The following is a 22,036-nucleotide window of genomic DNA, read 5'->3' on the forward strand; positions in this document are numbered from 1 at the left end:
AACGAGTAATTAATTATTAAAAATCGTTGTCTTAGGCCGGCCTACCGCCCAATTCGAGCGCGTGGCGAGATGTGCGCATAGCAATATCGATCGCCGGGCGGTCACATCTTGCCACGTGCTCGAATTGGGCGGTAGGCCGGCCTAAGATAACGATTTTTAATAATTAATTACTCGTTAACTATTACGAAAATTGCAAAATGGTATAGGACTTTTCCGTTCATCTCGATCCGTTCTACCTTCTCAAAAATTTTGTCGGATATGGAAAGACTCACCCTGTATATACACCCTCAGAAAGCATTTCTGTTACTAAGACAAAAAATATTCTTGACATATTTTTATTTCTCACAACCTCATTTAGTCTAAAAATAAGACAATATCAAAATAAAATCAATAATTGTTATTCTCCTCTATCGAATTAAACAAGATTGACTTACTATATTGAAGAGTAACTTATATAAATGTAAGTTTATGTATTCTTGCGTTTAGAATAAATTTTCCCTCCATCTTACAACACACGAAGTTGACACTACGATATTCGACAAAAGACGATACATACCACCATTTTATTCTAGATTTTAGAATTTTTCATTTAAGATTAAAATATTCCTTTCTCTATAATAAATATGATTGGCGCTATATCGATCCTATTTTATGATACATTCAAGTGTAATAGCATTGGATCCGGAAATGTTTTCTACGGGTGTAGATTAAACGTTTAATCGCACGTACGTCCAAGAGTGTTTGCGAAAATAACGTCGCTTACCTAAAACGATCTGAAGGCCTTGAAATGCCAGAAATAGATGTTTACACTCACGGTTTAACGCTTACGAAAGGACATAGTCAATTACGATCGCGTGTATCAATCGTCACAATAAAATAATCATCCGCACTTTGCACGATACCTCTGATATTAATCAAACACGACACTCACGTTACCACGTTGCGACGGAATCCTATCAATCGTCTTAGGCAAATGCTGACAAGTCCACAAAACGAATCGCGAAATCTGTGATACGGTAATAACTTGCTTATTAAAATTATTCTGAGGAGCAAGAAGCGAAATTATTCGGCCACAGTTATTTCGTAGCAACGTTAAATATTCTCATAGCAAAGCGTGGCTGCCTGGCCTTGGTATTTGTTTAGTAGCGGCACGCATTGTACGGCATACGCAAGGTCGCCGTTGTCACTCGAGCGACGACAGTCTAGTCGTGCACATGCCTGTGCCGCTCCGCGTGTCGCGGCATTTTACTCGTCGAAACTCGATAAGGTATATTCTACGAACAATTAGCCCGACATCGGCGCGTGCGGTTAATTAACTCCCGCGATTGATAACTGCGAACTTATCGACTGTCCCTACCGGGACAAATATCCCGCGCGACTTATTTCGTTTGCGATTCGCGGCGATACGGAATGGGAATTATAAAGTATTGATTCATCGCGATATTTCTACGGGCTGTAATGATTTTAATAACGCTGCTTAGATTCGAGGATACTTCGCTTCGTTATCGAAAAAAGGCTTTAAACCGTTTGCCGATTTAAACGCAATTTTAGCATCACTTTCGGATTGAGAAGGCGGAATAATATTCGAGTCGATCGAGTAATTGAACTAGTGAACCCATACGTAACATTGCAACAATTGCATATTGCAGTGTAATGTTGCTTAGATATTGCAGAGATATTAATTTACAATATTACACTAGTAATGTTGTAGCAATATTTTAAAATATTGGTACAATTATGCTTGTAATATGTATATTGTTTACTCATCTCACTATATATGCACGTATAAGACTAATTGATATTTAATTTTTCAATTAAACGTATCGCGATGATGTTCGACTCAAAGTTCTGCATTCCAACCAGCATTTGATTCCGTTAATAAAAGAAAAATTTGAAAATTGTACATTTTAATATCGACACCGTACAATAAACGTAACTGAGTTTGCGGTTAATCGAGACACAATCGTCCGAAAATAATAAAAAATACAATGTCATATGTATTTTTATTTATAAATTCCGTCTAAACTAGTAGTATTAATAGATCACCGATAAATGCTGGTTAAAGCATTCGATTTAATATTCCGCGTATTATTTTGCGCTTTCAACCTAGAAACGGCCGACAAATTATACTCGAAGCGACGAGAGATTCAATGCGACGATACGAGATGTGTCCGAATACGAACATCGTTTAAAGACGCAATTATCGTCCGTAATTATCGCAATATGTAAAGTAATTTCAAGTCACTTAGCGCTTTGATTCTTAGATGTACAGATGTGTGGATCGCGGTTAACCGAGATATCTCGGTTGGGACTGCAAAATATCTGGAAAAATAAGCATTGTACGAAAAAATTTGGAACAATGCTTATTTTTCCAGATATTTTGCAGTCTCAAGTTAAAAAACTCACCCTGCATAACTTATTTTAATTTCGATAATCTATGGGCGACACCTTTCTTAACGATCAAACTCGGACGAATCTCTCTCGCGTCGTGCTGTAAAATTTTCGTCGGTTCAAGTTAAACATTCATCACTTTCAGATTAAAAGCGCAAAGTAATACACGAATCGCCAGGTAAAACGATAACGAAAAATTATAATATATCACTCGCTTGCCAAGAAATAATCTTTCTAACATTTACACGTACAAATTGCGCGTATAACATGAAGTTTCCATTTTCGGTCAGTTTAAATTCCGATTCAAGTGAACGCAGGTCTGCAATGCGAAACTAACTCTAAGGCCCGGTCTACAATGAGTCGTTAGTCAGAAGTCGCAACTATATGTTGATCCTTTTCCTTTCTGGGTGGAAGAAAAAGGACCGACATATAGTTCCGACTTCTGACTAACGACTAACAACTCATTGTAGACCGGGCCTAAAACTTTACTCTTCTGATAGAACAAAGAGTGAGAACAAGATCGGCCCCATTTTATTCGCATTCGATTTTGGTCGCAAGGTAGGTACCGAAGGAAAGGTCTCGTCAAGATGATCGCAGATATGTCAGTCTCAGAGTGTACCTATTGAACGTTCCAGATATCGGGCTCGAAAAATTCCCAGAACGTAAGCGATGAAGCCGTCTGGACAGAAACCAACCATTTGTTTGGAATGGAATGAAACCTTTGGAGCCCGATATCTCTGGAATAGTTGCACTCTGAGACTGACACATCTGCGATCATCTTGACGAGACCTTTCGTTTGGTACCTACTTTGTGACCAAAATCGAATGCGAAAAATTGGGGCCATTTGCCTATGCACTTGTTCTTACTCTTTCGTGAAATATTAGAAAGAACTTTCTGTGCGAGCATTATACGTGAAATATGTATGGCCGACCTACAATTCTTTTCAAATTCTGCGTTTTACACGGTTCTTAAGAGCGATAATAGTAACAATCGTTTATTAATAACGCATACATATATTTTATTGGATTTGTACTCGGAATATTTTGCACATGCAATGTTGAATCGAACACCATATGCTTAATCGCGATATGTTTAATTAATAAACACAGTCGTAAGCTCGTATTTGAATACTATATTTGTAAATTGCGTTGTATAAATTTGGTGTTTGCACATCGTTTGTGATTCGTTCAAAGTCCTTGCCATTAGCGTCCATTGTGTTAATTTACGATACAGCACGGACGTCGAGCGAATTATGGTCTCGTTTTTTTTTTTCTTTCATGTTATTCTCGCGACCGCCTTTCGATAGGAATCCCGTCGCATTGTAGCGAACCGAGTATCGTGTTTGATTAATATCAGAGGTATCGTGCAAAGTGCGGATGATTATTTTATTGTGATGATTAATACACGCGATCGTAATTGACTGTACTTTCGTGAGTGTAAAAACAAGTGCAACAAACGAAAGAAGGAACAGGCCAAGGAGTTACAACTTTGCTGCTGCGCATCGTATCGGTGAGTGACGTGTTATTTTTTCTTATCAGGCAATTTTTATTTAATAGCTTAATTTTTCATTATTTGAATGAAAGATGCTCAAGCACGGTAAGATTCAACAACTATTTCATTTGAAGACTAGAAATGTGGGCTTTAGACGTTTCGCTAATGATATGACATTATTGATTGCCGCGACACATTGCATGTAACAATTTAAACAAAGCAATAGAGACGCGATTCGAAAATACAAGCTGCCTCGAAAATTTAATTGAGTGTGTCGCAGTGAAAACATTAAGTAAAACGAAATTTCCGGTTGCTTTACTAAAGCGCTGAATGAGAGAAGAATAATTTGGATTCAACGAATTTTGACGAAGAGTTTCTCGTCCGCCACAAAGCAAATTGTCTACCGCAGTTTCCGCGTCGTGATCAAGCTGTGATATCGCGCGCCCTATCGCCGTAATCACGACGGTCACCATAGAGGCCTAATGGATCTTTTGATCATTGCCACTAGACACGTGACCCGCAAACCGCGCCACGTTGACCTGCACGCGAAATTCAATAGCTCGAAGATCGATCGACTTACGAGAGGACACCGTAGTAATTACCGCACACGCGAGCGTACAAAACGTCACGAAAAGAAAAGCGCAAATCCCGAAAAGCGCAAAAAATATGACACGGAAATAACGCATTATGAAATTCGTTATTTTTTTTCCAAAATATTAAAAAATATATATCTGATAATGCATCTGGAACGAGCAACGCATTTTAATGTAATGCATTTGCGTGATGTATTTTTTTTTCGACTATTCCGGAATATTTTCGAGATGTTCTTTTTTAGTAGGATATAACTTCGCTTCCGATTTCGGTGTATCAACTAATCCTTAGTGGTCGAAAAAGCCGTGAATCCAGAAGCATGTTCATTTAGATTGAATGTAAATAAATCCGCTTATCGACATCGAATTCCCGACGATGGCCCTCGAGACGAGCTCGTTAAGGGAAATCCGGCTTGCTTTGAGAGAACCTCCTGACCACCGTAAAAGTCAGCTTCTATCCCGTGGTTCTCGTATATTTCTCATTACGCTTCACCTGTCACCAGCGTCTTGGAAAATGGCATTGCGTGTCGCGATGCCGATGGAAAGTCCTTGTGGACCCTTCTTTTCCTTTATTTCCTTCCGCGTCGAGCTTTCACCACAATATTGCTGTAAATGGTGACGAATGGACGTCACATGATGATCAAGGACGTATATATAATGATAAGGGAGAAAAACGAGGCCATTCCCGTCCCTCGATGAGAAATCGCGATCCTAAGTCGTTTCCGCGAGTAATTTCGGTTCTCAAAATAATCGCCGACGGCATGAGAAGTTCGGTTTCCCAATTAAATTTTGACTACTCGGCTAAACCGTATCTCTTCGACGAAAATAATTCAGTCTATACGTTTCACAATGTGGCCGCAAGTTTACATATCATTTGCACATCATTACGTAACATTTTCAATTAACAAAGCCTAAAACGATCGTGTCTGAAGTATGAAATAATACCCAGATAACTCACGATCCGATACTCCAAGTGACAAAACCACACATTCGAGTTTTTTATTTATCCTTTAATGGGCTCATTAAATGTTCATATTATTTCTAAGACACCCGATATAGAGGCGTGCTTTCTGGTAATCAATACACGCATGCGTGTGCGTGATCGCGTTAATGACGTGTATAGATTTAACGCATTACGATTGATGCTATAAATTTTGTCCTTGTTTTTTAATCGATCTCTTTCTTCTAACAAAGTAACGTGTATCTTTTCCGAATTTCATTTTTCAGGAGTTTTATAACAACGGAATTTAATTAACGATATTAATCAAAATTTCAACGAGAGAATTTCGTACTATAACTTTCGCAACTTCTCCCTGTGTGTATATACTTGGTAAAATTATAGAAATCATGTCTACTTTTCCGTATCTTCAATTATAAAAGAGTTGTAGAAACTATTATATTTCTGATGAACCACTCTGTACGTATGTCACTCAAATAAAAATACTGTGACATAGTTTTGCTCTTAGTTCCCGTTCGTTCCCTCTTGGGGAGAATCGTCGAAATGGCGTGCATTTCGAAATTATCCGACTGGAGGATAATGACGTCGGTTAGTGCACGATATAGCGCTCGATATCGCGAAGAATAGGAGGCTTCTTGCCTCGGGGTGGGTTTTGTGGACCCCGCTGAAACGGCGAATAACCCATGAATCACCGCCATCAACATCGCGAACGAGATATCTGCTGAGAACCGTAGCTTATACCCAGTCCTTTGTCGACATGAAATTGCTCCACCACATAAAATTTCTTTCGAATGAAATATCGCGTACGTACCGCGAAGTTGTTTCGTTATTAAGAACCGTGTATATCGAATTTTGCATCAAAATGTATTTATAGATTTACTAAAAATTCCACATAGATGCTAAATAATTCTATAAATATATTTATACGTCAAATTGATTTGTTAACTTGAAATGCCATTGCTATACATATTTCAAATTTATATAGTAAAATTAGCCTTAACATAGTAATCTATCATCAATTAAAATATTATAGGAGTGTTCACTTATTTAGTATTTTCTACTAGCAGGTAATTATGCATCCGCTTCTCTTCTGTAAACAGTACTATTCTATCTTTTTCTCCCGCCCTTTTTTTATAATGGAAGATGAAGAATGTTATTACAAGATACCGTAATAGCGAGATCGCGACTGCAATGGAAAATTGATTATCGCAATGCGCACGTACAGACACTTTTACGAACACCTTTTGATGAAAAAACTACAAAACACCGAAGTAATTATTTTTCTCTCGCTAACGAGCAAACACCAAATACAATACCAATAGAATCATTAATGAATCCGCGGAAACGTTATCCGTGGGAATCCGGACATTTTTTATTATCTCCAAATAATGAATATAGGTTAAATGAAATAAAAGACTGAATAAAATGGAGTGAATGCGGAATAGAGAAATCAAAAAAATAAAAAATTAAAATAAAATAAGAATTTTGATATGAAATAAAATAAAAAAGAAATAAAATAACGTTAAAAAATAATAAATTGAAAAAGTAAAACATTTTAATTGAAAAATGTGCAAGGAATATTTAATCGAATAAATATTTTTCAAAGTGAGAGATATTTACGAGCAATAATTGGAAATGACAGCGAGAAGTCTTTTGTCAAACAAGAATAGGATGATAAAGGAAAGATGAAGGGTTGTTCACGTCTTCTTTGTTCCTTTCTCTATTGCCTGACATAAAAAAAATTTCGAGATCGCCAAGCAGACTAAAAACCTGCATATTAGAGTCTAAAGTGACATTAAAAGAGCAGATGCTTATCGAAATGATAAAAATATTGATAAAAACATTTTATCCTTTTCACAGAATAATCGAAATACATTTGTGTAACTTTTATATATATTCTATTGCATAATTTCGACATAACAACTTTCTCCTTTGTTGTGGTTGTCAAACGAAAAAATTTAATTTGAAAGTAAAAAATAATAAATAAAATTTATACAGGGTGTTATGCAATATCCGCCTCACCTCTTATTTACGAATAGAGCGGATTAGACTGAGTCGAAAAGTCCTCTACCATTTTGAAATTTTCGCAATAGTTAACGAGTTATTAATTATTAAAAATCGCTGTCTTAGCCCGGCCTACCGCCCAATTCAAGCTCGCGGTGAGATACGGCCATAGACATAATAAATATAGACTGAGCGTCCCATTGCATAAGCTGAAGCTTGTGAAGAGAGAGACAGAAGGTTTAAGAAGACTTTCTTTCTCTGTCTCACTCATCGAGACAAAGGAGGTGCAGGCACGATTCTTTTCTTTTACGATGGTGTAAGACAGAGACAGAAAGTCTTCTTAAATCTTCTCTCTCTCTCTCTCTCTCTCCCCCCTCTCTTTCTCTCTCTCTCTCTCTCTCTCTTCAGAAGCTTCAGCTTATTCAACGGAACGCAGATATGTCTATGAATGCACTCAGTCTAGTTCGCTCTATCCGTAAATAAAAGGTGAGACGGGTATTACATAACGCCCTGTATATTATTTATTTAAGTAGTACAATAATGTAATGAAAATTAGCAACAATTAATAGTGAATTAAACGATGAATCTTCAAAAATAATCAAACATTCTAAACCAACTCTGTTTACGATGACTGTTGCTAGTGCGAAATAGAATTAACTCGTGAAAGAAACGGCGAACGGTGAAATGACATTGAATGCAACTTTAACCTCCACTTGTAAAGAATTAAATGTTGAAGAGAGAGAGAGAGAGGGGGGGGAGAGAGAGAGAGAGAGAGAGAGAGAGAGAGAGAGAGAGAGAGAGAGAGCGACGTTCCGAAAGCCGTTTTCGAACTTCTACCTCTATTTTGCACGACGTGTAAAACGTATGAAACTTTGTCTTAGAAACTTTATTGGGGACTCCGCAACTTGGAAACAATGAATAAAATAGAACGAAAAAAGGTGCAAGGAGCGTCCCGGGTGAAATCAGCTGCCAAAAAGTTGCCGTCGCCATCTTTCCCGGACGACAAGTCGATGCCGGGACCGGCGATTTCTTGTGCTATTTCGTATTTCGACGGAAGTTTCAACGAGTGGAACCTCGGCTTCGAGGATGTTGACAGCGCGAAACGGAATAAACTCTGCAAGGCGTCGCGAGAATCGCATGAATAAAAAATTTACGGGTTCCTTAGGGGAGACTTCGCGAATGGACCGACGAATAAGGAATAGAGTATCGATAGCGGAATATCGATGCGCTGTCTCACGCGTCAAAAGGTCTCCTAGGGGTATCGGGGAAGGAAGACGAAGGGTAGATGGAAGCGTCAGTGATACGATGCAGGACTCGGTGTAACTCTGTCAAGAGTATCTTGATCCGAATTCTGATCTTGGAATTGACGCGAAATTCGCCGCTCTCAACAATTCAGTGCATCAACACATAGGATCATTTAATACTCGATAACGTAGGAAAAGAAACGCTTTATTATTTTATTCACTTATAATAGTTATATGAGAATTTTTTTCAGTAAAAGGTTGCGATTATACAGTTGCAATCATTTCTTTTGTTTCTTTTAAATAATATTAAGTACTCGAGATTATTTTTCGACACTAAACTACTTTAATTCTTAATACATATATTAAACTTTATTTTGTAATTACATTCAAAAAATTATTTATTAAAAAATTCATTTTGTTCTATTATATGTATATGTATATTTCTTTTAGCTTTCTTGTATATAAAATATAAAAAATGCATATAAATAATAAAAATAAAATATATCGAAATGTATGCAATAAATATTTCTATATTTTAATTTTAGTATTTATATATCTCTTATTTTTCATTGTGTTTATTAAGTATTTTAATAATAAAACTATGGGAGTGCAAGTTGTGCAAATTATGCGTATATATTTTCCCGTGCTACATCTTGTTAAACTTTAAAGTGGAATTAGGCATCGCTTGCATAACTTCAATCACCTTCATGCATTTAAATTGCCTGTCTGAGCATGTTTACACGTGCTGACACACACATGTTCGGTTCTCCCCACGCACATATAAATCTGTCTCACATTTATTGACATATTTGTTAATAACATCTTCAAACATAAGATTTTATGCCAGTAAATGTAATATTTTATTTATGATTGTAACATATTTTTTTTGTAAAAAATATGAAAGAATTTGGCAAATTTGTGGAAAAGTGAATTTAAATCTATCGCATCCCCTTGTATCGTTTAGAATCCATATAAAATCTGCACGCGGTGTTCCAACGAAATATCTTTTTCGGATTTAAAACTGACTTTTCTTCAGTGAAGGGTATAATTAAAGTCACCAGTAATGAATAAATAATAAAAAAAACTTCTTGTTGATCTAACTGGCAATATATTCTTCAGAGGAGTTACATCGGTTACGACGTTTCGACCTAAATATCAGGTCCTTATCAAGTACTCGGACTGCAAACCAACATGTCACATTTTTTTTTAAATTACAATAGTAGAGTTACAAAAAAAGAAAAAAGAAAAAGAAGAAATTGAAGAAACATATATGTGAAGTTACCTCGTGTATAGACGTTAACGAAGTATAAATTCTAGCAGCCACGCATGCCATTGTCAACGCATGAATTTATTAGGAGATTCAATTTAACTAAAATATCACGTCCGTGTGCTATAACGTTCCGGTTTGAACTGAAATTGTAGGTAAAACCAGGGACAATAAATGACAAACATGACTTTTCTTCATTGAAAGGTTGTTGCATCTTTTACTTCAAAACAATTAATTTATAATTATTAATCCAAGAGTTAAAACAAAAGGCAACATGTAAAAAGTTTAATTTAATTGAAAAATGTTTATCATTAAATTGATTAATTAAAAGTAAATCCAAGTTCTAAACTAAAAGAAATAATTCCAACTATAATGCATTTTAGGAGAGCAGAGAGCGTACCAACATCGCATTTTGTGTCGAAAAATTGGAAAACCCTAATTCGTCTCGGTTTGGAAATTGCGATTCTACCGAATCATCATATTTCCGTTAGGTGTTTGATCTCCGACATTAATTATTCGCCAAAGCACACCACCGTGTCGAGAGATGCGGTCTCTCAAGTTTAATTGTACGAATAATTGGACCCCGTGTATACATGGCGATGCGCAAAAGCCAATGACAGTCGGAGAGATTGCGCCTGCACGGGACGAGCTCGATCGCGAGAAAGCCGAAGCACTTGTCAACGAAGAGGAGCCTCTTGAGCGTAAACTTGAACACGAAATTATTCTTAAGTTGCAGTTAGGTTGCTCATTAAAGCTTTGCCTCGCGCAATCAGACCTTTCCTGCGAATTTAGGAACGGGAGCGGAACAGGCAACCGACCAATCAGTAACGTATTAGACGCGCCAGAATTGTACTCGTTAAAATAAAATTGAAGTACATAATATACGGTGGTTCTGATGAAACTGCGTTCAAATTTCAACGTTTAAAATTTTCAAAAAGTTGTATCGAAAATTGTACTAATTTAAAGAGAGAAGAAAGATATATTATACTTGCAATCTTTCTGATAATCAAACAAACATTTTATTTTATAAATGTCTTCTACGTTTTATTCTTCTTTTGATTTATAAAAAATTTTATAAAATTTGATTTTACAAATGTTGGTTGCATGTAAATACGCTCTGGATTATATTTCTAATTAATAAGTTTGAATTAAATAACTTTTTATTCGAAACACATGAAAATTCAAAATATGTAGTTTCGCTTGTTTCCCAACTTTGTTTTAAATTGTTTCCAACTTTATGTTAAATTAAATTCCATATTTTATTAAAGTTTAAGGTAGCAAAATAAATATTTCTCTCGCATTCTGCGAAATAACTTCTTTTCTCGTTTTAAATTGAAAATTTTTTACGTAAATTTTATCATTCGAAACGACAAATCTTTCGATACTTCGTTCAAATCTTCGTCAGATTTAAATTTTAGATTATATATATTCAGGCTGAATAATTTTAAAATGAAACAAACTGCGGACAATTTGCAAACATTCGGCTAAAATATTTTATTCGGTCTACATTTATGATATTCCACAAACATCACATAGTGCGTTGTTTCTAAACCCGTTATAACGCGTTGTACACATTCGTAAACCGAATGTGGCTTTCCAGCTCGCCAGTCACAATCGATTTTGCGAAATTTACGGCGCGCTCCCGCAAAAGCGAGACGCAAAACTGATACTCGTCTCTCAACGCGACGCGGAACGATATCAGTTTTGGCACCGCATCCAGGACTGGTCCAGATTGAAATCGTCAGTAGACAAGAGAATCCCGCCCGAAGATTGCAGCTCGCGATGGTATTGAAAACGTCAGAGTCGCTTAGCGTGAATTTAATGCGCTAACCAACATGACTTTGATTTTGAGCTAAATACGATATACCGTAATGATATTGTCACGATAATCTTTTCAACGTCACATCGCATGTGTACCTACGTACAAATGACACTTTTATTAATTATCAAATTGAATTTGAAATCAAATTTAAAATGAAACCGTATCTCCGCGGAGGTCCTTTTTCTTTTTGCGCTCACATTTATCATTCATAAATGAATAATGTGAAAATCGTTTTTAATTTTCTTTTTAAAATTGACATTTTGCGAGCCACACGGCTTGACGGAAGCCTCGGCGATTTCTTCGGTATTTGCGACCACAGCAGATTCGAGAGCGACATGAAATTTCCATTTCATTCCGTTCACATTTTTCTATTGTCACTCATATACTAAAGTGAAACTAAATCTCTCGACACTTTGCATTTATTTGCATCGCTATCATAAAACTAAAAGTTTCGCGGGGCGATTTTTAATTCAGATTACGAAAGTCTAGATTGTATTTTTAAATTTAAGTCACTTTCGATCGCTAACTGACCTTTTCATCAGCCATAAAGCCCTTATTCATAAAAATCTTTAATTAACTCTATTGCGACTGTGGAGCAAGAGATCGTTATTTTATCGTTCATAAAAATATTGATGTATTAGTATATTACTAGCGTATTGAAGTTAGATAGATATGACGTCAAAAACTTCAATATTTAAGAAATAAGTTAATGGATTGAATATTCCGACGTTACTTTGATACTTAAGTAAATATTTCTTAAAATAGCTTTTCATTTTCATAGAGATATTTACGCAACTATGAACGTATTAAAACGACTCCAACTATACCCGATCATCGTTCTTTCTAATTTTTATATGCTTATTGAATTGAAAGGGAATGAGAACTAAAAATTTGTTAACGCCGCTGTCGATTATTAAGCCATAATTTTCTATTCCGACGTTCCGGTGACTTCTTTGGCAGCTAATACGGCAAATTCGAGAGCAACGAAAAATTTCCATTTTATTCTACATTCACGTTTTCCTGTTGGCGTTCATAAACGGCCGGGGTGTCTCGGTGGCGCATTCATAGTGCGACGGAATGACGTGTGTGCGCGAAGCGCGACGTGGTCCGCGTTATATAAAGAGCGAACACGCGACGTACCGCGGATATGTAATTTATGAAAATACAGAAAACTTTGCGGCAAGGTCGCGCAAGACCGAGAGCCGACAGCCTCATCGATCGAGCGCGGAAAACTATAAAGCGAAGATAGCATCGCGCGCGACAAAAATAACTGCTGGAAAGTGTTATTTTTAATGGCAATCAGTCCCTTGCATTTGTAATTGAGATTCAATCGTTTACTTCGCTAAAGCGCTAGATTGTCTTTCATATTTTTTACAAAATAATGAAATATGCACAATCCCGAAGTGCCGAGACAACAGTCGTACTATACATGAACGTTATTGTTATTATTTTATTATAATATGTGTATTAAAAATTTTTTAGAATAAGAAGAGGAATTTAAAGCTTGTAATGACACGCAAGCCGCACAATACAGGAAATAATGGCACGGCATTATTTCGGAATACTTTTTCCCTTTCTTTCTCTCTCTTGAAAAGTACATTTGTTGTTCGGCTACTCGTCTCTACCTTCTTTTGCGCCTTTTACCCTAATTGGACATTCAAGAACAGCACGAAGCTTTCGGGAGCATCTTTTGGATGGAACTAGAATTCTTTTGGAAGAGACTAATGGCGAATATATACATACACACACTCTCTCTCTCTCTCTCTCCCCCTCATTTTTCCTGTCTCAAATATAAAAGTATCTTCGAAGATTTAACCACTGTATATCGCCCAACCGTTGTAACAACATGCTAACAACCTCACTATTTTCGTACATTTAAGTAATTTGGCAACGGACAATTTGAGAGTGTAGCTAATACGATAAATGTACGGTCGTATTTCAAATATACGGTTTGTCAAATTATATTGTTTACGCAACGTAGCGGAAAATATGAATCCATTTTCCACGCGTAGCGCGATATTTTTGATACAAGTTTAAACTCGATTTTTGTATGATGCTGAAGCATTGATTTTCGCTCCATTTCATTTACGCTTATGTAATGCGCAATAAGAGATTTACTTTAAGGTAGTTAGGTCAAAAATGATGAAGTTACAGATTTTCTTTAAACTTGCTGCAAAACTAATTTGAATATTAATACGTATGTGTGTAAAATTTAGACTTGATTTACCGTATAGTTTCCGATATATAATCACGTTAAAACCCTACTATTTCATATTAAACTCCTATGTATCTCACAATAGAGGGCTTTCCTATAATATTAATGAAAAATTTATAAAGATAAAAACTTCGTAGCCGAAAATATCAATCTTCTGAAGATATATTAATCAGGACTTATTATAAGGGGGGGGGGGGGACTAAAGTTTCATCGGTAATAACGATTAAGAGAGAAATGACTCACCGATACAGCATGCGCTCCTGACGATCGGCCTCGCAATAAATCTTGTAATACATGGCGATCATGATTATCCCCGGTACCCAGAAACTAACACTGGAACTGACGATAGCGTAGAGCTTGTTGACTCTGAAGTCACACTCGTGCGGATTGTTCTCTCTGTACGTCTGATGGCCCTCCGTGGTATACCATCCCGCGAAGATCGGTAGGAAGCTAATAACAGTCGGGGAACACCACACGACGCTCAGCATGGTTCCCAGTCTCACGTTCGTCATGATTAACGGATAGTCGAGCGGTTGGACGATCGCGTAGTATCTGTCGACGCTGATGCAGCAAAGGTGGAGGATGCTGACGGTGCTAAAGAAGACGTCCAGCGAGTTCCACACGTCGCACATGAAATACCCGAATAGCCAACGTCCAGAAAGTGCCACGGATGCGTTGAACGTCATGGCGAATAACGCCACCAGCATGTCCGCCAAGGCCAGCGATACCACGAAATAATTGGTGATTACCCGGAGCTTCCGGTGTCTCATGACCGAGACGATGACCAATAGATTGCCAAAGAGAGCGCTGAGGATGATGAATATCATGATGAGTGCTTTAAAAGTCAGCAGGAGGACATCCTCGATATCGTGATAGTTTGTGGTGTTGTTCTGCTGGTTGGTGTTGTTGGCAGACAATGCCTGTGCATACGGTGAATTCGCGGTGTTGTTGAAATCCATCTCTATCTCGTTTAAATCCATCTTGAGGAACTGGGCTTTTTCTCACGGCTTTCGACTGGCTATCGCCGTTGGACGACTTCTTTCTCGTCTTCTTCCGCTTCTTCCTTGATACGGCCGACGTGCAATCGATCCATTTACGAATATCAAGTTATAGCTTCACCATGGCAATGTAGATCGCGCAGTTCTTAATTTGCATCATTTTTAAATGATTTATGTAGAGTGTTTCGTGACTCACTTGTCGAGGTCCAAAATAAAGGAATTAGGCGAGGGTGCATATCTCGGAAAATAAGCTCCATTAAACTACTTGAATAAATTGGTACTTGAATATTTGAGCTTCTAGGCGTTTCGTATACTTGGATCTTCTTGAGTTAATGATTGTCCGTTTATATGGATTCTACTTGCGATCATAATCACGATTGCAGACTCGTTTTCGTATAATTTGCCGTTGCGAATTATTTCACACGGCTGCAGTTAGAATTTTTTTTCCAAATTTCGAGTTGACGTCCAAACAGGATTTTTCATGGGGCACATTTTTCACAGATTTTGTAGAGTCTCTTCGTGCAACGATAACCTGTGAACAAAATATGCGCAAATATGCATAAAAAACGAAGTAAATAATGCAACAATGTTAAATGTATGCAAAATTCTAATCCTACATATCTGCAAGTTTTGTATATCTACGGTTGCGTATCTAGTTCTGTGTAAAATGAATATTTATCATATTCGCGATACGTCGCAATGTGAAACGATTTAAACGATTAACAATTCTAAATTAATATATGTAGATTAATAATATTATATTATTGAGACACCGACTTTGTAGAATATGTAATAACGAATTGATTCTCTCATTATCGTTATATTGTATGAATTTTGAAAACGATCTCAAAACTTATCATATTTAGAAGTGATTTTTTTTCAAATCTATAAATATTTTAAGTCTGTGAAAACTTTCAATTTTGATAATTGCATTGTTGGAAAAAACACATTTATGTTCATTCTGTTTTTTTTGCGCGATATACAACTCAAAGTTAATGAATTAAAAATTAATTATTATCTGTGAGTCTGTCTTTTCAATTTTAATTCCGTCGCTAAAGAACATGCATTTTTATTTATTTCATGCAATATTAATAAAGATAATTAATTAAAACTCATCCATTACACTTATGAAGGCATGACATTTAATTTCCAATGACGTCATTGTTGCTAAAACATATTATTCGCTTGCTCCTCGCAATAATGTAACTCTTCATCGAAGTTGGTTAATTAAAAATTGGCAAATGTTTGAGAATCTGGGAAATTCCAATAGTTCCATTGTTAAAGAAACCACAACTCCACGTTTATCCGGGCAATAATACAGCATTTTTAAGGCCAATTAAAAGCTAATCAATATTTATAAAAATCTGAAATTTAAATTATAATATCATAATGCTATTATTAAAATTTACACAAATTTCGTACTTATTCTCTTCTGTATGTCATAATAATTTTACTAAAAAAATGCCATTGTTAAAATAAACATTTCTTCATATCCTAGCGATGTAATTTTACTAATTAAAATTTATTTAGTAACTGGGGATTTTAAGTTAAATATTATTGATTTTTTTATCTAACAAAAGTAAAATATAGTAGTACGAACAATTGAACAATTCACGTTCGCAATTAACTAATTCTACAAGTTCAGTTTATGACGTTTGAATTTGGACGTTTCGCAACTTGAGGGCTTAAATTTGCATTATTCGGATTATAGTAGTTGGGATTCAACTAGTATAAATTTGCCACTGGATTAATACATCCGTCGTAAATATTCCAAATAATTTGGATTATCCACAGTCAATGTATTTAGATATATTCCGGCGATGTACGAGCACATAATCCGCGTTAAAAGGCCGTTGATTTACCGCAGGAATATGTTCGTATGTTCTGTCGAAATTGGATTTGCACGAGGATTCGCGCGAGGCGCACGCGGATAACAAGTCGTGACAATACGATCTAATGCTAAAACGATATGTACATCAGTCATAATAGAAACAACAAACGCAAATTAACACGTGCCCGAACGTACTAGTCGTAGGACGCCTAAATGTTATTTGAAATTCTCACGATCTAAAATTTAATCATTATTACGGCGTTATCTCGCGATAGAATTTAATTACGACGGATCACGTACAAATAATGTTGAAAGAATAATATGCGTAACGTGTGATTAATAATGCAGCACGTAACAAAGAAATACTTTAAAGATACGATATAGACTTAATTAAAAAATGCGATACAAAATAGAAATATTAGTGAAAACACACGGTGCCCATGATGTTATAACTATTATAGATATTTTTCTTACTAACGTCAATATGTCCTCGAAATAGGTAGAAGACGTATTTGTTTCAAAAATATAGTTCCATAAATATAAGGTCGTCCGTTTTAATTACGTTCTACGCCAGTTATATATTTATATACCCTTATACGCGTCTGTGTGATTTTACATGCAGAAGGTACAGGAAAGCACGTCCAAAACGAACAATTCGTTCGTATACGCGATCGAACGCGAGAAAATCCTTCATCGTGTAAGATGAACCGGATTGAGATATGTAGGATGGCGTAATATACGTAGGTATATTATTGACGTTCCCTTCGCAGCGCCGCGTTAAAAAATTTACCTCTCCAAAGGGTTCCGATCCTATCGACTGTTCTATCTATTTCGGTACATGCCAGATTAAAATCGGACGCAATATTTATTTGCGACCGTAACATGAAATATTTCCCTCGATATTTATAGATCTGTCCAATACAGAGTGTCCTAGATCTAGTGGCGAATTTTCATCCGTGAGTTCTCTAAATAATTTGTCGATTTGTCCATCGAAGATGTCCGTGCAGTACGTTAGCGGTGAATTTTTCATTTACAACATAATAACGATTTTTTAATCAACATTTTAATTAAAAGCGTGTTCTCAATTCTGGTTCTTGAAATTCAGTCTCGGAAAAAGTACACGCGACATTTTTCAGCGGAGCAAACGACATGAATAATACGCCAAATAATTCGACCACGGTATATAGTTCTTCAAACAACATGTTTTATCTCACGCACACAATAATATAATATAAAATTATATATTATTTTATATGATTAAATATGATGATCATATTTGACGTCATGCTTTTACGCCGGATTTTTTGCTCGGTAAAAAGTCCTCCGTTTACGCGGAAAACAAAACTAAAATCACATAGGAACAAGCAAGAGAGGCGAAACCGCGTTCATACAACTGGTTTTTCCTCTTTCGTTTTTTTTTTGTACTGGCAGTCTCAATTTCCGCAATTCTCAACCGCGTAAAAAAAAACCACGTGGGACGAATACTCGGGTGTAAATCGTGGGACCATTGTAATTATCAAGTAATATGTAACAGTCCTACTGTGGCGGTTGTGTCGGATAGACATGCCTTCTAAAGCCTTGTGTTCACGATCCAAGAACTGTGTCAAAGTTCTAGTTTTGAAAAATGTGTAGCCAATCAACTTGCATCTCTTACGGAAAAGCTATAAGTACATTTCTCGAAACTAGAACTTGGACCAAGTCCTAGCATCGTGGACACAGGCCTTAACACAATTTCTCCGACCGATGTCTAGAGATGGATGACGTTTTTTAACATCACACAATCATATATTTAGCATTCAATACCGTGACGACAATGATTCCATCTAAGTGAAACTGTGTTATGTCCGAAAAGAAACCGGCGCGCAGGACAAGATGAAAAACGGCATATAAATTGGCATTTTAGATTACAATTATTGGGCTACCAACATCTTGCTCGGACCTAAAGGCGCTCTCGCTTATTTTATTTATCATATCACAATGGTCCTATTTAACTTTATTTGCATATTTATCTTGATTTATCTCATTTTATCTTTGCAATGCCTCAGCAAGGCCTACTGCCCAAACTAATGCCCAGTAATGCCACAAATCTGTACACCACAATGCCCTCGGCGGTTTTCGTTTGCTTCGAGAAAAGTGTAGGGCACAGCATGTCTCTGCAAAAACTCTCCGTTATAAATTTTTACGTTACTTAAATAAAATTGCGGAGATCCGGGCAAAAAAAATTGAATGACTGGCACGAGAAACGTACCTACACAAATTTTTCATTTGTGACACATTGTCAGACTAATCATATTCGCAAAACGCGCGAAATGTCGCCGCTGGAATTCCAGAACTGTCCTGAAAAATTCAGCGACAGTCAACGGCAATCTCGATGGAAAAAAAAAACAGAGAGAGAGAGAGAGAAATTCCGTGTGAAGTTATATACGGACACGCCGCTTCATCGCGTGATGATGAAAATTTCGCGATGCTGGAAAAGTTGGTTCGCGAATAATTTTTCTCACGTGAGAAAAAATCGCTCGTTATTAACTCGACTAATAATTTCCCGGAACACGAAACGTGTAATGTAATTGTTAGCGTGGAATAATTACGAAAATCACGATCGTTTGAATACGGCTTGCCCTGCAACCCTTTCACAATTGTGTCTTGCCGTTAATAACATTGTCATACATTTCTGAAATTGCACGAATCATATCGATCGCTCGGAATAATTTCTTATCACAACTACTTTATCTGAATATGCGTATTCCTTAAATAAACCATGTCATTTTCGATAAAAGTAATCGTTATAATATTCTTACATTAAGTTTTACAATTAGAATAATACAAAAAAATGGAAAAAAATATAACGAATTAAATAAAAATGAATAATATTAATATATATTTTAACACTTAAGTCGAATATAGAGGCAAGTTCCCTGTTATGAGATAGGATCCTAATATGGGATAGCGGGGTTTCTGTTAAATTAATCATTAATTAATTGCACTATGAATTTATTGCCTTTGGTGCGAAAACTGTTTAGTGGAAAATTGACTGTTAGATGGTGTAATCGTTGCGAAAAAAGACTTGTAATTGAATCTGGGTGTTGAAAACCTGCTATCACAAATATGTGTTAGGAAAGTTCTCTATTACGAGATAGGTTTTTAATAAAAAACCTATCTCGTAATAGAGAACTTTCCTCTACACGTGTGTTTCTATTTATTTATTATATTCCAGGAAGAAGGTATTATTTTACATACATATTTTCTATATTTATTTTATATGTAGGTATATGTATAAATGTAATGTATTGTATAGGTATATGTTGCGAAACGCAACCGCGTTTCTTGATATCCTTAGAGAAGTAAAGAGAGAATAATTCAAAAAGCGAACAATCACCAAGAGTTAATAAGATCCCGGTAGCTTTGAAGGCAGAGCGAAGGCTTCGTAATACGAAACACGAAAGGAAAATGAACGTACGTCGACGTCGTAAAGCCGGCTTACCTCACTTCGCCTCACTTCTCGGTCGGCACAAGCGCGTGGATGTTCCACTAGCGCGAACATAAAGTATTGCCGTCGCCGTCGCCGCCGCCGCCATTGGTGTCGCCGTGTCATTTCCGTATATACCACGAAATACGAGAGCGAAACACGAGTACCACTTTGCGAAGCACGAGGCGTCGTTTGTGAATCGCGATTCCCGCTTACGGGACAATTTTCCGTCCCGGATCCGCGCGAATCGGGGAAGGCAGCGCGAGTAAACCGCGTCGCCGTCGGCTTCGAAGCGGGTATCGAACAATCTTAAACGCCCTCGCGACGGCGAAATTGCACCCGAGAGGGAGAGAAATAGAGATACCCGCGTTGCGCGTGCCGAGATGTGTGCGGAGAAGACGATTCTACAATTGCGTTACAACAAGATTACACTGTATGGTACGTACGCGTCCCCTACTCGCGTCGGATCGAGCGACGCCGCCGTCGCCGGTGGTAGCTGCCATTTCTCGCGCCTGTGCCGCGCCGCGCGTAACACGAGCGCGAAATACGAGCGAGGCGTCTCGTCCGCGACGCCGCGATTTATATCTCCGCGGCGCGATGCTGCGGAACACTCCGGATTCTCGCGTCGAAGGATGCGAGGAGCGCGCGCGTGTCCCCGCCATCGTCCAACTGCGGCACCGACCTGACGGCGGGTGCCGAGAGCCCCAGCTTGCACCGCGCGACGTGTACGGCGTGAAGTTGACCCGAAACGAAGGGGAATTAAAATATGCCACCGCGGGTGCAAATATAGAGGCGCGGTTCTATATATTCCATTCTATAATCTCGTTTGCGATTAATCATGCATCAGGCGCCTAAAAATCTCCCCGTGTACGGCTCACCTTTCCGCGCCGGATCAAACCTGCGGACGTTCCATTGGTCGCCGAGAGCGCGGTGCCCCGTCTCGGTCCCTTTCTTTTTTCGCCGCGACACGAACGCGAAATACGAGCGCGAGATACGGACACGATGTACGAGGGCGACGTCCGCGCACCGCGAATTCCGTTTCCGCGACGCGATTCCGCGTGACACTTCGGATTCCCGGTATCGAGCAGCGCGACGACCGAGGGATAAACCGCTGACTAAGATGACGTACTCACGGCGTCATGAATGTCTAGCCGTCTGACGTTGCACGCGCCTCGAGGTACAGTCTTAGGGTGCAAACTCATAGAGCGGAACCGTGTGCGCAGAAAATCGCCGAACGAGAGCCTTGACCAATCACGAAAACAGCGCAACGCTCGTGATTGGTCTTGCATTCTCATTCATTAATTCCTGGACCTGCATTGTTATCATTTTTCTCATTTATACAAATCACTGAGTTTTAGACTGTATGTATGTACTACCCATAGGCATAGTAAATACAGATTGAGCGTTCCATTGAATAAACTGAAAATTGGGAAGAGAAAGAAGAAGAGAAAGAGAGGAAAGATTTAAGTAGAGTGGGTAAAAGTAGAGTGAAGCCAATGCTGGTTCTCTTCTCTGATTGGTTCCGCCATTTTACGATCAGTTTCCGGCAGCCAGGCTGCCAGCCAGACCGCCTGAGTGCCTGACGTACACAGGTATAACCTCACTTTTGTGGTATTCGGGTAAAGTCGAATGGTAAGCTATTTTTATATGATTAGAAAACTTTTCGAGATACACATATCACAAAAGGGACAAATTAAAATGGAAATAAGTATATGGATTCTATCTGCTTTTATGTTATTCTTTTAGTTATTGTATATAA

At 37.6% G+C, this 22,036-nt stretch overlaps 1 protein-coding gene across 7 annotated transcripts in view; it reads right to left on the bottom strand.

Moving 5' to 3' along the window:
- The window catches only part of LOC105563434 (octopamine receptor beta-1R-like), an 82,590-nt gene that overhangs the window by 51,909 nt on the left and 8,645 nt on the right, over nucleotides 1–22,036 (bottom strand). For 6 of the 7 annotated variants that reach the window (XM_012015034.1, XM_012015033.1, XM_012015032.1 and 3 more), the window contains one exon: nucleotides 14,226–15,512. In XM_012015034.1, coding sequence (XP_011870424.1) covers nucleotides 14,226–14,962 — 737 coding nt within the window. In that variant the 5' untranslated portion in view covers nucleotides 14,963–15,512. Of the gene's footprint in view, nucleotides 1–14,225; nucleotides 15,513–20,292; nucleotides 20,482–22,036 lie in introns of those variants that run through there. The other variant, XM_012015035.1, reaches the window with a different exon arrangement.

Source organism: Vollenhovia emeryi, unplaced genomic scaffold, assembly GCF_000949405.1.
Source record: "Vollenhovia emeryi isolate VEMERY1.0 unplaced genomic scaffold, V.emery_V1.0 DF939175.1, whole genome shotgun sequence".
NCBI lineage: Eukaryota > Metazoa > Arthropoda > Insecta > Hymenoptera > Formicidae > Vollenhovia > Vollenhovia emeryi.